We start from the raw sequence: 14,343 nt of genomic DNA, 5'->3' as shown, positions 1-14,343 counted from the left end.
GTCTTGTAGATAGTTTAGGGAGGTCCCTTACAGTGCTAAGAGGTGCAGAACAGCTTCTGGAGTCCCCAGATGGTCATACAGCCTGGAAAAGCCATGTGCTCACCAGACCCGCTTCAACTGTTTGTTTTTGTATTGTAAGTACACCCTGCAGTAATGCAGCTAGCCACAAGGGGGCACTCCTACTGTGTGGCATAGGCCCCACCTCTGCCAAGCGTCCCAGCATAGGCATCGTCAGAAATTTGTGAAAATGTGGAAGCCTGAAGTTTTTGATAGACTTTCAAACGTCCTATGCTATGGCGTATTTTCAGTTGTACCATTGCATATATGATAAGGCCTGTCCAATTTGATTTGTTGCCTACAGACAGAGTTACTTCCTCTTTTTCATGGTTTGAAATATTAGAACTGCCAAGTTTCCTGTACTTTGTACTTTTCCTTCCTTCCCAGTTCTTTAAGTGAATCAATGATGCTTGATGTGTACATAAACATCTGGGGTTTGGTATTGAGTTGTAGGTTTCCAGCTTATCAAGAAGTCCATATTTCTATCAGAAGAAATCCCTGAATAGTTCCATCAGGTCAATGGGTAGGTTCTTTGCACACAACCTTGAGATGGTTATTTCTTATGTCAGTTTGAAATGTAAGTTTACTTGACGTTGTTCCTATGTTTCAGTATTATCTATTAGAAGTCTTTATGAGCATTCTAGGTTTGATATTTTGGCTTTTTGAGAATTGAGTCAAGTTTCTTGTAATTTCTAGAATTTCTAATGTTTTTAGATTTTTAGATTTTGTGTTTTTGAGAATTGAGTCAAGTTTCTAGTATCCTGTATTTCAGTGTAGTCAGTCTTTAATTGTGTTTTGGGATCCAGATTATGTGTAATGGGAAAGGAAAGTTATTTTTGATCGAGAACTGAGTCAAGTTACTTCTTATTTTCAGAAGGAGGACACAGAAGAGAGACAAGTGACTGGAAGTCTACGGAAGAAGGAACTCACGATTTAAGGGCTGTCATCTAAGGACAAGAACTATCTACATTTTCTGTAAGTAGCGAATTGTCTTATTTCTAACTCAGGTTTTCCTGACATTATTTTTTGGACAGGATTCTTGATGTTTGTGTCAAAGGGGAATTACAGTAAAATACAGTAAATGCAGAAATGTTTGCGGTGGTTTTATGTTTGCAGTTTTCGCGGTAAACTCTTTACCGCAAACTTAAAATCACTGCGAAAAGCCGTTCCATTGTGTGACTGTAGCACTGCTATTGTTTCAAATGCGAACACTCTATTTTCTCCCGCGAAATTAAATCCTCACAAACATTTCTGCATTTACAGTAATCTAAGGGACCACTAGACAAGGCCTGTAATGGCCTGGTGCTCCTTCTACATAGGTGCAGGTTTGACTGTATATGCCTGGTCGATAGTACTTAATCTGATGACCCTCAGCTAGTGACAGGTAGAGTGGATGAAACAGCATAGTTAGGGACTGTGGAACAGTGGGGGGTTCAGCTCCAGGATGTCTGGGCTGTCAGATAGGCTTTTAGACCCAGGGCTGTCTCCAACTTTAAGTTTTTTTCCATCCCACTCATTGTTAGGGAGCCGATTTTTTAATTTTCATCATTGAATTTGTCATTTTAAGCTTAGAAAAATACATTTTCATCAGTTTTATCTCATGAAATGAATATTATGGGACGGAAAGGGTTGAATTTTTTTCCGTCCCAAGAAGCAAATTTCTGTCCTGGGACGGAAGGACGGGTCCTGGAGACAGCCCTGTTTAGACCCAATACATACTGGGAAAATTTTCTTTGACATAGGTCGCCTTTTTTTCTGCATGTAAAGTACAGGCCGATCGCACACAGGAAAAAAAAGACGTACGTCATTGTCGTACGCCCAGAAAATTTTCCCAGTGTGTATCGGGTCATAGTTTGTTTGTATTGCATACCCAGTAAACCGCCTCAAGGCATAACACACCAGGTTTGTACTGGAGAGTACAAGCAGTTAGGGACTGTGGAACAGTGGGGAGTTCAGCTCCAGGATGTATGGGCTATCAGATAGGCTTTTACTGGTGATTGATAAGTAGGTGTAACATGGAAACTTTATTGGTGCAACAAAACGTAGAGTGACTTTTTTACGGTCTACTACAAACCACTAAATAGAATATCTTAAAACCCTTGGCCTCGCTTTTACGTAATTTATTTTATTAATTTGAATTCTTAATCAGGTCATTTTCCCTTGATTTCTTCTGTGCTACTGCGGCATAGTTACCTCTGCATTCGGTGTGTTTCGCTGTGGTATGACGCGTTCAGTTGAAAAATACCACCAACCCGTACTTCTGTATTCGGTGCGTTTTGCTGCTGTCAGTTAGAAAAATACACACACCCCCCCCACCCGTACATATACGGGTCGACATACAGGCTGAATGAAAATTACATCTTTGACCTTATATGGTTAAGTACATACAGCAGTTTAGAATTTTTAGATATACTAATACGTTTTGTTGTACTTTGCATTTGTTTGTTTGTTTAAACCTTTGGTTATTCATGAGAAGCTCAAATTGGCGTGCAAGCTGCTTTACATCGATCATTGACTTGAGGTATTGTTACTCCTCAGAGCTAGCCCTTTGCCACATAGCCATAGGCTAGTTGGGCAGACATGTCTGTCTACATGTCTGTGTGTTTCTGACAGTTGAACTGGTTAGAGTTTGTTTGGATTCACAATTAGCTTTACAATGTCCATTCTTCCTGTGGTCCTAATCAACATACATTGCTTAAAACTACATAACACACAGGAAAAAAAACAATACATAAGGCCACACCAATTTTTTTTGTTGCTTCTTGGAATAACCTCTCCTGTTTTTCCCATTTTGCAAATAAAAAAATTAGGTTGCTATTCCCATTTTACAAGTTTTTACTCACGATTTTACTATATAGAATTAGCAGTTCCATCAATAACATAATGGCTGAAGGTTGGCTGAACTTAAGTATTTTTGCAGCTTTGTCTTGTGTTTCTGCAGTTAGATTGCAGTAGGTGGTGCTGTGGTTATGTAATTATAATAGTCTGTTGTGTTTAGTTGGCACACAGACAAACTCATTAGCATAAACCCAGGTATGCGCACGCTCCAGTGAGCAAGCTCTACAGGTCACCGGGACACAGGCAAGGGAACACAAACTAGGCGGCAGGGGACATGTTTTGCCTCTTTTTTGGGTGACGAACTGAAGAAAGCAGACGTTTTGGAAGCCTGCTAGCCTCCTGTGCACCTGTGAACCAAAGATAGTCTTTCATCAGGTGTTTTTTTGCTAAGAAGAGGAGAGAGTTTGCTAAATTTGCCCCATACCAGGTGTGCACAAGCTTGTAAGCAGGAAGTAAACAACATGTCGACCTCCCCGAAAACGTCGAGTCTAGGAGAACAAGTGAAGGAGGAACTGTCCTGCAGCATCTGCCTGGAGCTGTTCACCAGGCCCAAGGTGCTGCCCTGTCAGCACACCTTCTGTCAGGACTGTCTACAGGACCACGCGGGGGTCAGGGCGCCTTTTCTGTGCCCAAACTGTCGCCTGCAGGTTGACCTTTCTCCGCTAGGCGTGGCGGGTCTTCCTGATAATCATCTTGTCTCCAGCTTATGTGAGAGGCTGGGCAGCCAGGTGGGAATTTCTTCAGGTAGAGGACGTCGATCCAAGTCTGCTAACAGGTGTACCAGTCACCCTTTAGAAGATCTTAAGGTGTTCTGTAAGAAGTGTGAGGTGCCGATATGCGAGCTGTGTTTGGAGACAGTTCACGATGGCCACTCTACAACCACGCTGAAGAAAGCCTCGCTTGAGAGGACGTTTTCTGTCGATTCTTTAATCTCCGAGGGGAGAAACCTTCTCGAGACGTACTGCAACTTTCTTCGAGACCTTCGAGATACCGAGAAGACCCTGAATGAACAGAAACTTCAGACAGACAACAGAATTTCTTACGTTTACGACGAAATCGTTCAGAAATTCACTGACACAAGACATAGCCTCTTGTCTCAAGTCGAACAAAGACACCGCGTGAACCTCGAAACCATCCAGGAGCAGAGAGAAAACATTCTGGCTAAAGTAGACGAACTGTCTGCCGCCTGCGATAACGCAGAACAAGAAGTGAAACAAGAAGGGGTGAAAGTTTTCCACTACGAGACCTCCCTTAGCCAGGTGATGCACCCGAGAATCGCGCCGCCAGATTCGGCGCAGGCGTACAGCGTCGCAGTGTTCCAACCCGAGGACTCACCCGTGCCGAAGTTGGGCCAGGTGGCCGTGCAATCGTTCCAGTCCGTGTCTGCGGCTTGCGGGAGGGGGGCGCAAACCCCGGTGATAGAAAGACAGCCTGCGACCCCTCCCCTTAGTCTTGCGGAACAATCTGTGCCTTCTGTAGATTTTTATCTGCCAACTGCAGAGGAGCCAGACTTCCCTGTGGAGCAGCCAACAGTCATCTATCGCTCGCTGTCTCCGTCGCCTAGCAACACGAAGGTCAAACAAGGTCGCCGGCGTTCCTTCGAGCTCCAGAAGGTGACCTTCGGCGGGAAGGGGTCGGAGGTCGGGAAGTTCGACGTTCCGTGCGGCGTGGCGGTGTCAGAGGACGGCGAGATTTTTATCGCAGACTGCGGGAACAGGCGCATCCAGGTGCTTAATTTCTATTCTTTTATTTCAGCATCAAATTCAAAAACAACACAGTCATAGTGATGCCGCACTCAAACAAAACATGTTTATTTAAGCAGTATCCCTAAATAGAAAAAGCATGAGACACTAACAGTACAGGAACAATACAGTATACGACGTCTGAAAGAAACAATGTTGGCTGCATGTACAAAAAAAAAAGCTTAGTTATGAAAACCCTTGGTATATTCAATTTGGTTACAGATAGAACTTGCGCATTGAAAGTTGAAGGTAACAAAGGAGATCCATTAAGCAAATGATGTTCAGAAGCATTATCAGGTTAAGTATCAGTATTAATGTAGGAATTTTCAAACTCAGGTGTTTACTCTGGGCGGAACGTTCCTGCGCCAGTTTCCGACTGTCGTATCAGAGGACCGTACCATCCAACCGGACGATGTCACCATGGATACGGATGACTACATTTGGGTGGTGGGGGTCGACGTCACGGCGCGGTACACCAAGTTCGGAACCCTTTTAAACACAATCGATCTCCGTGACACGGGATGGGACCGAGGCGTCGTCATGGACGCACAAAAAAACAACATCCTCGTCTCGCAAACGACGATCGACAAGCGCGATATCATCGGCGAGGTGCAGATATTCGGTCGAGAAGGAAACGTTGTGAGAACCGTGGGCGCTCTGGAGGGGATGAAGAACCCAGCGTACATCACTGTGGACACTAAAGGGAACATCCTGGTCTCAGACAACGTTAGCCACTACGTGTACATCCTGAACTCAGCGGGGTATCTGCTGCTGAAGTTTGGTGGGGAGGGGGGCGGGGAGGGGCAGCTCAAGTGCCCCAGCGGCATCTGTACGGACAGTTCCGGGAACATTGTGGTGGCCGACACTTACAACTGTCGCGTCGAGCTGTTCGATAAGACGGGGACGTGGGTCCGGCACGTCGCCACGGGGATGCGGGGGCCGCTGGCGGTTGCCATGGCGACGCAGGGACAGCTAGTGGTGACGGATTCTAGCGATAACACTGTCACGATCTTCCACAGCTACTGATGCTTGTTTGTTGCACTTATGTCAGGTCACAGATCAAGTCAAACCTGCCCAAGAAGACCACCCAAAATCTGGTCTATATAGTTTATGGACTGGTGGTCACTATAGACAGGATTCTTAATGCTTGTTTCAATGAGAAAAATTATCAAAGAGACCAGCAAAAAAGTGGTCACATTGGCCAGGTGGTCTTTATGTAGAGGAGGTTAGGTTGTACAGGGTTGACTGAATACTATGACAATTTGCCAAATACATTGTACAGCATACCATGAAAATGTGTGAGAATGACAATAAATCTTTTCGACTCTGGCTTTTTGTGTAACTCGTGTGATTATATTTCTTTCCCTTTGTCACAAAAGAGAAATGAAGACATGGAAATACCACTAGTACTCCTACGTTGCATGATACTAATACAGAATAACTTCAATAAGTAAAGGTAGAAATTTCAGAGAAAGACATCTATTTTCAAGAGCTATTTTCGTCATTTGTCATTTGTGGGGTCATGTGGCGTAACGGCTAGAACATTCGGCCGTCAAACAAGGGAATCCGAGTTCGATCCCGGGTTGCCCCCAGACATGTCTGGACATGCGCCCGGACGTTGTGCCCTTGGGAAAGGTACTTAACACAAATTTCCTCACTTCACTCAGGTGTAAATGAGTACCTAGCTTCGGTTAGGGACGTCCCTCGGATAGGACATTAGATGGAGGTCCCGTGTTTGGGGAGAGCCACACCCCGCGCACGTTAATGAACCCAAAACACCTTTCGAAAAAGAGTAGGGGCATGTCCCGGTGTGCGATGGTCCAAACCTTACAGTCTGGTCTGGGTTCACACCTTGAAAAGATGATAGTTCACCTGTTATGTCAATCCTTCCACAAATGTGGTAAATCTGAATAAATAAATTAAAGTGTAGTTCACACGCACAATGGCACTGCCACGTCTCGTCCAAACTATCGAATAAGCATTATGCTTTGTTGAGTTTTTGAATTGAAGCCAACGATTCACACTTATCAAAGTGGTCCCACAAGTAAACCATGGACGGCAATGCAAATACCAACCTGTCGCCAGAACAATTCATCACTTCTTGTGCGCTTGTGTGAACTGTCCTTGCCAAGGGGTATAAAAGAGGTGACAATCTAGACGAAAAATCGAGAGAGAAAAAAAAAGATTTTTATCAACCTGTGACACCCAAGAGTGTTTTGTACATGTGTGTGTGGTTACTTAAGATTATAGTTATGATAACTTAGAAATAAGGCTGAATGTATAACTGATCACCCACATTTAGTTCTATGTTGTACTTATAGACAACAGGGTGTGGTGTGCAGTGTTAGATGGTTCATGAATGCTTTTGTGTCAGTCACAGTTCACTTCACAAACAAGTCACAGGGGTTGGGGTTTCGTTCGCGTTAAGAATTTTCGTGTTCGTGTGGAAAATTTTCGCGTGGAAAATTTGAAATGGAGAATTTATTTATAGGTTCAAAATATCAAAGTAATTTTATCACCAAAATTTTTCTCCCTTGGGAATAGACTTGAGTCCCTTGGATTTTTGAAATTTAAAGAAAAAACAAAAAAACAAGTTGATTCCCAAGGGACTCAAGTCTACTCCCAAGGGAGAAAAATTTTGATGATAAAATTGCTTTGATATTTTGAACCTATAAATAAATTCCCCATTTCAACTTTTCTACGCGAAAATTTTCCACGCGTACGCGAACATTCTCAACGCGAACAAAACCTGTTCCCAGTCACAGATACGCATGACGCAGTTTGTGATTTCAGGCTATGTACATGTGTAATACTGTACTTGTGCTAACTGTGCAGTTTTAAAGGTACATGTAGTCTGTAGCATAAATGCTAGAGTCAATTCCACATTACCCAGAGGGTGTTTGTTGCCTTTTGTTCTAACATTTACAAAACCTTAGTAACAATCTATGTGAGATAAGTAACTGTTAAGAACAATTTCCAACATTTATTTGGTGTTATAAATATTTTCTGCTGTGTTCCAACAGGTTAAACAAATTTCCAACATTGAACACATTATTTGTATTAGTTTCTAAACTGTTGCAACATAGATTGATTATTTGTTTGAACATGTTCCAACATTCTACAAATATGATATAACTGGGTCAGTGGGCTGGGAACAGGGCAATTCACACATCCCTTCAAAGTCTAGGGGATTAGGTCTAGGTGCCATGCATAGACACCTAAAGACAAAAGAGTTGCCAGTGTCCAGACGTGAAATCTAAAAATATACAGAGGCAGACAATAGAGCCTGATTAGCACCTACTTTTATGGGGGCAATAACCCAAATCTACCATTTTGAGAATGATGCAAAATGTTGGAACATGTTCCAACAGAGGAACAATCACACAGATGTTTGAAAACTGTTCTAAATAAAGAGATGTTTGTGCAAATACTTTCATGATATTTCCAAAATATATAGATGAGTTCAAACATATTAAAACTTTCATTCCTAATTGTTTGAACGGTCTGGAATTATTTTGACTGAAATAGTCTTTTCTCTAAAATTGTTCAAACTTATTCGCAATATCATCTGAAAACCCTCTCAGTGACATGGAATTGACTCTACAGACTTACGATCATTTTTTCTATGATCCGTACATTCTTTATCAAATCATATCATATCATATTCTTCGGAAAAGAGGCTGTCAAGTTTGTTTGGTTTTTGAAGCGTCCGAATTGTGAATTGTTGTGTGATGCAATTTAAGCCCTGGTGTCTTTTAAACTGTAAACAAGAACTTCCAGTTTTGAACACAGGGCTGTGGAAGGGGTTTCAGACCAACTTTTCTTACAGCCTTACCAAAAAGATAGAGAAGTTTAAAAGTACAGGTTAAAAGAAACCCTTCTGGATTGAATCAGGATGTCACGAGGGAAAATTCTGACAGCGTATTCAGTTCCCTGCCTTTGCTGCACAGTGTAGCTTGTGCTGTCAAGCATGTCCCAAACCCCCAACAGTAGCCTCGTCACTTGTCACGTGTGTGCCACAAGTTGATCACCTTGTGAGGTAATGTAATGGGGGAGAAAATGGCAGGCTTGAGCTCGACGTTTCTACAAGCAATCCGCGAAGAACTGTCCTGCAGCATCTGTAAGGAGCTGTACACTGTTCCCAAGGTGCTGCCCTGTCAGCACACCTTCTGTCAGGACTGTCTACAGAAGGCCTCCGAGGCAGGTGAGCTGTTTACCTGCCTCACCTGTGACACAGAGGTTGACCTCACACCTGAGAGGATCAAAGACTTGCCGGATGACCGGGCAGTCCTGGCTGTGTGCGACCGGATCAGAAACCAGGCAAAGGTGCTGCCACAAGTCAAACAAGAACCAGACGACAACAGAGACGGAAATGAAAACAAAGGTGACAAATCGCAAGCTGAAAGGGAAAAATCGCAAGCCGAACATGAAAAATCGCAAGCCGAACATGAAAAATCACAAGCCGAAACCTTCTGTGAAACCCATTCTACAGAAAACCTCGGGCTGTACTGCATCCAATGTAAGTTACCAGTTTGTACGGTTTGTCTGGACGAGAGTCACCCCGGACACCGCATGGTGACGTTCAAGAAGGCCGTCCAGGACCGTAAAGCGGCGGCGACCACCTACGTGACTCGGGGAGAGAAGCTGCTGGAGAAACAGTGCGATCTCATCAAAGGTCTGCGGACGGCGGAGGCAACCCTCCAGCAGCAGAAGCTGCAGATCTCCTCGAGCGTCTGCGATGCGTACCGGAAGATGCTGAGCAAGCTGGAGGAGATGAAGGAAGAGATGCTGACGGAGGTTCGGGAGAAACACCGACAGAACATGACGGCCGTCGTTCGCGCGAGGGATCCGGTGCTAGCGCAGGTCGCTCAGCTGGTGATCACGTGCGGTCACGTCGAGGAAGAGTTGAAGAAACAGCGTGCGGAGTTTTCGTTGGAAGAGAATCAGCTGATCCAGGCGGTGGGAAGCGGTACGGAGGGGCTGAGTTTACAGGAACCGGAGCTGGTGTCGCTGGATGCAGAGGTGGCCCACTTACTGCAGTACAACAGTGTATATCAGTGTCTGACGCTTACGCCATAGGACAGGAAGACACGAAAATAGATCATTTCTTCTGCTTCTGTAGCTGTAAGATGATAATGTTGCTATATGACTTATGAGTATGAGAGTTAAAATGGTACACATGACTAGAAATTTGGTGTCGCTGAATGCAGAGGTGGCCCACTTACTACAGTACAATAGTGTATATCAGTGTCTAACTCTTACGCCAGGTTCATAGGACAGGAAGACACGGAAATAGATCCATTTTTCTGCTTCTGTAGCTGTGAGATGATAATGTTGCTATATGACTTATGAGTATGAGAGTTAAAATGGTACACATGACTAGAAATTTGGTGTCGCTCGATGCAGAAGTGGCCCACTTACTGCAGTACAACAGTGTATATCAGTGTCTAACTCTTACGCCAGGTTCATAGGACAGGAAGACACGAAAATAGATAATTTATTCTGCTTCTGTAGCTGTGAGATGATAATGTTGCTATATGACTTATGAGTATGAGAGTTAAAATGGTACAAATGACTAGAAATTTGGTGTCGCTGAATGCAGAAGTGGCCCACTTGCTACAGTATAACAGTGTTTATCAGTGTCTGACGCTTACGCCAGGTTCATAGGATGGGAAGACAGGAAAATAGATCAATTTTTCTGCAGCTGTGAGATGATATTGTTGCTATATGACTTATGAGTATGTCTTAGAACATAAACAGTTGCAATGGTACACATGACTAGAAATTTGTCGTCGCTGGCTGCAGAGGCGGCTCATTTGCTACAGTACAACAGTCTTACGCTATGTTGATTGGACAGGAAGATATGAAAATAAATTGTATTTAAGTTCGCATGGTTTTCTATTTCACGCTGGGGGGGAAATGGAGTGTTCGCGGTGGTTTTAAGTTTGCGGCAGCGCTATTGTCACATGCTGCTACAGTATTGGACAAAAATGTTTGCTGTGGCTTTAAGTTCATGGTGAAACGGCCGCCATAAAAACCGTGCACATAAAACCACCACAAACATTTCTGCATTTACAAGTATTAGTTCTGCTTCTGTAGCTGTGAGATGACAATTGTTACAATGTCTTAGAACATAAAGAATTGAAATGTTGTAACATGACTAGAAGTTTGGTGTCGCTGGATGCAGAGGTGCCGCACTTACTGCTGCAGTGTATATCAGAGTCTGTTAAACCTTTATTGATGTTTGAATTCCATCCACGTAAAATCAAATATCCAACGGCCCTGTTGCAGCAATATATATATATACATGTATATATTATTGGTTTAATTGTGTAATTATCATGTTTTAGACCGTTGAATTGTGTTTATTGACAAGTATCATAGAAAAATTATTTTTCATGTGTTATTAGACTTTTTAAAGCAGAGGGCTCTTTCATGTACAACAAGACATGATTCAGCTTCTTACTGCCAGGTTCTTGTTTTATCAATATTTCACCATTTGATGATGACGTTGCTAATAGGACAAGAAAAATGACTTTCCACTTCTGTAGCGGTATAGTATAAGTGATGATGTTAGTACCGCGTCTTCAACAATGTTATTACCCTGTGGGTTGTGACTAGTGTTTAGTAAGGTAATCGTCAGCTCTAAATGTATACAGGTTTGTTTGTGTTCAACATGCCTTTAGGCATTTGTGAATGACATTTGCATGCCGTGTGATCTTATCTTACCAGAAAGAATAAAGATTTTAAAGATTATGTGTTTTACAATTCTGGTGTATGTTTTGGACTAGCACCTTCATACTTGGTTTGCTATTAGGTGAAGAACGTATTCATCATTTTATTCATTCTCGGCTTGGTTTTGTGAACAACATTTACAAGATATAAATTGGTGCCCCTGTAACTTGGGCCCACCCTGGTATTAACGTGTGTAATTTGATCCATAACTAGCTCCACTCCTCTGTCTGTGTTTGGACAGAGACACTAGCTGCATCTAGTTTTGACCATGTTGGATAGACTAAGCTTATTAAAAAAATTTTAAAAAATCAGTTGTTACAAATTCAAGTGAGAAAGAAAGAAAGTTGTGAAATCTGCAGTTGGACTCCTGGTGTTTTGATCAAAGACTCCAACAGGTTTGCCTGATAGTAGGGCAGATTCCCCTGCCTAAGGCTATTCTGATCATAAGTCCTTGGTGAAACAATGCCCTCTTCAGGCTCTTGGGCTAGATGTCAGCTTCGCAGCTGTAATGGCCCACTAGAACTTCAGGTTTTGCAGGGACTGTAACAGGGGTTTCTGAGTTTCTGATTGCTGTAAAGTCGGGGGCAGAAAGTCCCAGTTTTCGCAATCTCGTTATGGAAACGTTATGTTCGGCAAAGAGAGCATGTCTACGTTTTCGACAAAGTGTCTTTTCCTGAAAAAATTGTACGGCAGGTAAGTTTTCTTCCAAACCCCTTTTGTAGCCTCGGCTTCGCGATATAAAATTGACCATCCGCCCAAAAAGATTTGGCGTTATGCGCTGAGGAAAAACATGGCGGGGAAGAGCCTGTCCCTCCCCACCGTCCTTCAGCAGGAGCTGATCTGTGAACTCTGCGAGGAGATCTACTCCACTCCCAAGGTCCTGCCGTGTCTGCACACCTTCTGCCAGGACTGTCTCGAGGAGCGCGCTAAGGAAAACGAATCGTTCGACTGTCCGGTATGTGAGGCGAGGACCGAACTCACTCCCGAGGCTGTGAATCAAATGCCCGAGAACACGGCTATTCTGGCCCTGTGCGACCGAATCCACAACCAAGCCGTCATGCCGGAGCTTGTCCTGGATTCGGAGGAAGAGGAAGAAGCGAAGTACTTCACAAACTGTGACACGCACGAGACAGAGAAGCTGCAGCTGTACTGCGTGCAGTGTAAGGTTCCCACGTGTACGGAGTGTTTGGATGAAATGCACGCCGGGCACCGCATGATGACGTTAAGAAAGGCTCTGGACGACCGAAAGGCCGCGATCACCGCTTTCGTCACCCGTGGAAAGGACCTCATCGAAAACTACTGCAGCTTCATCGCGGGTCTGCGCGAAACGGAGAAAAGTCTGCACGAGCAGAAACAACAAGCCGAGGGAAGCATCATCCAGGCTTACGAACAGATGATAAAGAAACTGACGGACACGAAGGAAACGATGCTACGAGACGTCAACACCAAACACCAGCAGAACCTCCAGGCCATCCGCCAGACCCGCGACCCCATGCTGACCGAGGTGTACGAACTCTCCGTCACGTGTGACGCTGTTAAGGAAAACCTCGAGCAGACCAGGGCAGAGTTCAACGACAGGGAGAAACACCTGATTCAGGTCGTCGGCATGGTTACGGAGAAGGTCGCACGGGCGCCGACGCCCCTGCCAACCCCCCCGCTCACGCCGCTACATGTAACACCGCTGACACCGCAGAGGCAGGAGTGGGACACGTGACTGTAGGGCTCGAGTGTCGTCTGTGCGTGATCCAGTCTTTAGCGACCCCTCCTCGGGAACTATCTGTATCTGTATCTGTATAGTCGGTATAACCGCCATTAGGCGTAACACACTAGCTTCGCAGGCACGCGGCGCGGCAGCAGCAACTAGAAGCCATGAGTTTGAATTCCAACCGTTGTCGCTCACCCGACACACACGCAACTGGAAAAGGTTCTAGCATTAAGCTGTGGTCCACTGTTCATTGTGTTTGTCCAAATGAGCTGGGGGAATTTTGTTGGTACAATGAACCTGTAAATACTGTACATGGCATCTGTCTTCTCTGTCACAACCAGTGGAAGAATATCTCTTTAGTGAACTAAACTGGATTGAGATCATTTTCACCTTTGACTTTCAAGTATAAGGACTCATCGGGCAAATTTGTTGGCGAAACTATTTTTACATGAAGTATCCCCACAAAGCCCATTGGACAAATTCATAAAGGAACCTACATTATATACATACAGTGCATGGAAGTATAATGGCATGTGCATCTGAGATTCAATGACTTTGTTTCAACATTTTGTGAGGGAGATATAACAGTCAAGTTGGCAAAGTTGTAACCAAAGGCTAGCTATTTTTACCTTAAGTTTCTTCAGAACTCATTGGGCCAATTTATAAAGTAACCTACTGTGGAAAGTACAGTAGTTATTCATAGACCTGGCAGGTCAATCAGCTGATGAAAGGGACATGTTCTAATATCAATTGTGTGTATCGATCCCTTCCTAATAGTATGTTAGTGATATTGTGCTCTTTATCATGGAAATGATCACCTTTCTCATATTTCTGTCTCTTGCTGAAGTTAGTCACACATGCACAAATTTCTTCAACCACATGTACATGACATTGTATAAAGTGCATGTAGACGCATCTAAGAAGGCTGCACCTGTTTTTTTTGCTGTAAATGAACACATGTATCTTCCTCGCAGCAAATCTTGGGTCACTGCCTCTGTACAATACATGTTTTTTCTTGTTAATATTTGAGAATACTATGTGATATTTTTGTCTCAGAATTTGTTGTATGAAGAAATTACTGCCTATTTGTTAAAGAAAGTTCGAAAAATGTTCTGATCATATAGCATTCTCATTGTTATAATGCTTACATGTTTTGCTGTAAAGATTGTATAAAATTTTAGTTCTACAAAGTACATGTATATGTTAGCTTATCTAACAACTAGTTACATGCAATGTTAGTATTACTACATCCAAAAATAACTTGTA

General features: G+C 43.6%; 4 protein-coding genes across 21 annotated transcripts in view; all 4 read left to right on the top strand.

The window, feature by feature from the left end:
- Positions 1–14,343, top strand: part of LOC136425461 (talin-1-like) — a 158,448-nt gene that overhangs the window by 13,552 nt on the left and 130,553 nt on the right. For all 18 annotated transcript variants that reach the window (XM_066414329.1, XM_066414328.1, XM_066414325.1 and 15 more), the window contains exon 2: positions 932–1,032. The gene's annotated coding sequence lies outside the window, so the exon portion shown is untranslated. The remainder of the gene's footprint in view (positions 1–931; positions 1,033–14,343) is intronic.
- LOC136425500 (tripartite motif-containing protein 2-like) lies at positions 2,948–5,966 on the top strand. Its single transcript, XM_066414380.1, has 2 exons — positions 2,948–4,622; positions 4,974–5,966. The coding sequence occupies exons 1-2, from the start codon at positions 3,357–3,359 to the stop codon at positions 5,661–5,663; spliced, it is 1,956 nt and encodes a 651-aa protein (XP_066270477.1). The 5' UTR covers positions 2,948–3,356; the 3' UTR covers positions 5,664–5,966.
- On the top strand, positions 8,697–9,716 carry LOC136425202 (E3 ubiquitin-protein ligase Midline-1-like). Its single transcript, XM_066413998.1, has one exon. It carries the CDS (start codon positions 8,697–8,699, stop codon positions 9,714–9,716), a length of 1,020 nt encoding a protein of 339 aa, XP_066270095.1.
- On the top strand, positions 12,101–13,301 carry LOC136425770 (tripartite motif-containing protein 3-like). Its single transcript, XM_066414717.1, has one exon. The coding sequence runs from the start codon at positions 12,163–12,165 to the stop codon at positions 13,084–13,086; it is 924 nt and encodes a 307-aa protein (XP_066270814.1). The 5' UTR covers positions 12,101–12,162; the 3' UTR covers positions 13,087–13,301.

This window comes from Branchiostoma lanceolatum, chromosome 19 (assembly GCF_035083965.1).
Source record: "Branchiostoma lanceolatum isolate klBraLanc5 chromosome 19, klBraLanc5.hap2, whole genome shotgun sequence".
NCBI lineage: Eukaryota > Metazoa > Chordata > Leptocardii > Amphioxiformes > Branchiostomatidae > Branchiostoma > Branchiostoma lanceolatum.
This window is presented reverse-complemented; position numbering and strand designations above follow the sequence as displayed.